Source organism: Bidens hawaiensis, unplaced genomic scaffold, assembly GCF_021521415.1.
Source record: "Bidens hawaiensis isolate Kalapana, Puna unplaced genomic scaffold, B.hawaiensis_p1.1 tig00027518_1, whole genome shotgun sequence".
NCBI lineage: Eukaryota > Viridiplantae > Streptophyta > Magnoliopsida > Asterales > Asteraceae > Bidens > Bidens hawaiensis.
The window spans coordinates 93,212-95,550 of NW_027494448.1; the positions used below are offsets into that span (position 1 = coordinate 93,212).

General features: G+C 41.8%; 1 protein-coding gene across 1 annotated transcript; it reads left to right on the plus strand.

Annotated features, from left to right (window-relative positions):
- Positions 1-866: 866 nt before the first annotated feature.
- On the plus strand, positions 867-1,217 carry LOC143575461 (putative mitochondrial protein AtMg00820). The gene has a single exon (XM_077059838.1). It carries the CDS (start codon positions 867-869, stop codon positions 1,215-1,217), a length of 351 nt encoding a protein of 116 aa, XP_076915953.1.
- The last annotated feature ends 1,122 nt before the right edge of the window (positions 1,218-2,339 follow it).

Genomic DNA, 2,339 nt, shown 5'->3' on the forward strand with positions numbered 1-2,339 from the left:
TGTTCAGAATCGGGTGATAATCAAAAAGTCTCAAATGAAAATTCCATATGAGATTGTCTATGGTCATAAGCCCACAGTTGCACATTTCAGAGCGTTCGGATGCCCTTGTACTCTACTGAATATCGAGTCAACTCCAAAATTCGGGGTCAAAGCTGATGATTGCTATTTTGTTGGTTATGCTGGCCATACTGCCTACAGAGTCTACAATGAGTTTAACAAGTAGATTTTGGAATCATATGATGTTCGTTGGTTGGAAGAAAATGAGACTAATGCCCATGTTGGTCCTGACTGGTTGTTCGATTACAATGAACTCTTCAAACCGTTCAATGTACTTCCGGTTATCAACACAGAAACTTTAGGTGGTGCTACCGTAGATGCTGAGAAAGAAGACCCACATGCAGTATCTCACATATCCCAATTCGGGATGATGATCTCATGGAACCACTTGATGTCACTCCGCCCGTCTCCGTCAATCAACCAGCAGAAGTTACTGAAACTGTGTCCTCAACTTCTTCAGAAAGTGCTCTAACAGTTGCGGGGACAGTCCTATTCGTCAAATCTTCAGGAGCACTCTGTTTCCCGATATCATTCCGAATGAATACGTTGCCAGCATTTCGTACTCACACAGTACGGCGACTTCTGGGTGGAAGAATCCCCTCACTGAGATTTATGGAAATCTACTAAACTTACTTTCTAACAGAGTTGTTCCTGAGCAACCGATTCTATCAAGAACCCAACGAAATCATCCAATTGAGAACGTCATAGGTCCTCTTGAAACAGGCGTGTCCACCAGAAGTCAGACAGGACACATCGACAGTTGCTTGTTTTCTTGTTTTATCTCCCAAATTGAGCCAAAATCGGTGGAAATGGCTCTTCAAGAACCAAGCTGGGTGGACGCTATGCATGAGGAGTTATATCAGTTTGATAAATTGAAGATATGGAGATTGGTTGAGTTGCCGGTGGGAAAGAAAGCACTAGACATGAGATGGGTTTCCCGAAATAAGCAAGATGACACGGGAGTTATTGTTAAAAACAAGGCACGGTTAGTCGTTCGTGTTTTTCGTCAGGTTAAAAGTTTAGATTATACCAAAGTCTATACTCCCGTAGCTAGACTTGAGGCCATTCGGATTTTTCTTGCTTATGCGTCATTCATGGGTTTCACGGTGTATCAGATGGATGTTAAGGCAGCGTTTCTGTATGGCGAAGTTAAAGAATAGATTTACATGGATCAGCCACCGGGGTTTGTAGACTCCAAGAATCCCACTCATGTCTATAAGCTAGATAAAGCGTTGTATGGGCTTCATAAGGCTCCTCGGGCGTGGTATGCTACGTTGACGGCTCATCTTCTAGGTCATGGTTATTAAAGAGGGACCATTGATCAAACTCTGTACCTTAAACCTGTCGGGAAAGATTTGATTATGGTTCAGATGTACGCGGATGACATTATTTTTGGTTCTACTAGTGCTGATATGTGCTCTGAATTTGAAGAAGTGATGAAGAAGAGGTTTGAGATGAGCTCGTTGGGAGAAATGACAACGTTTTTGGGGTTGCAGGTTTGTCAGAGTTCAACGAGAATTTTGCTACATCAAGGAAAGTATGTTGAAGATATGCTAGCTAAATTTGAATTTCAAGATTCCAAGAGTGCTACCACTCCTATGGCGGAAAGACCTCTCCTGTCGTCTGACCCTGAAGGGAGTCCCATATATCAAACGTACTATCGATCGATGATAGGGTCCCTGATGTATCTCACCGTCAGTCCTCCTGATATCATGTTCGCAATCTATCAATATGCTCGTTTCCAGGATTATCCTAAACTTTCTCATTTAATTGCTGTTAAACATATTTTTAGATATCTGAAGGGACAACCGAAGTTAGGTCTTTGGTATCCTAAGAACTCAGATTTTGATCTTTATGCTTTTGCTGATAGCAATTATTGTGGAGATGACAATGACAGGAAATCCACATCAGTCGGGTGTCAGTTTTCGGGCGATCGTCTCATCTCATGGCAATGCAAGAAGCAACAAAAGATATCTACATCAACTGCTGAGGCTGAATATGTTGCAGCATCAGCTTGCTACTCACAGGTTATCTGGATGCAACATCAATTGCTGGATAAAGGTTTGGAATTTCTTGACACCCCTATACTTTGTGATAATGATGTTGCCATTGCAACCGTTAAAAATCCGGTTCAACACTCAAAACCAAGCACATTGATATTAAAAAAACATTTTATTCGCGACTGTTACGAGCGAAAATTGATTCATCTTGAGCAAGTTCGCACTGATAATAATGTGGCGGACTTATTTACAAAACCGGTTGGAACAGCCAGATTTAATGTG

What these genes read in the sequence shown, in the direction of transcription:
- LOC143575461 (XM_077059838.1), top strand. Translation starts at nt 867, where the DNA reads ATGGCTCTTCAAGAACCAAGCTGGGTGGACGCTATGCATGAGGAGTTA.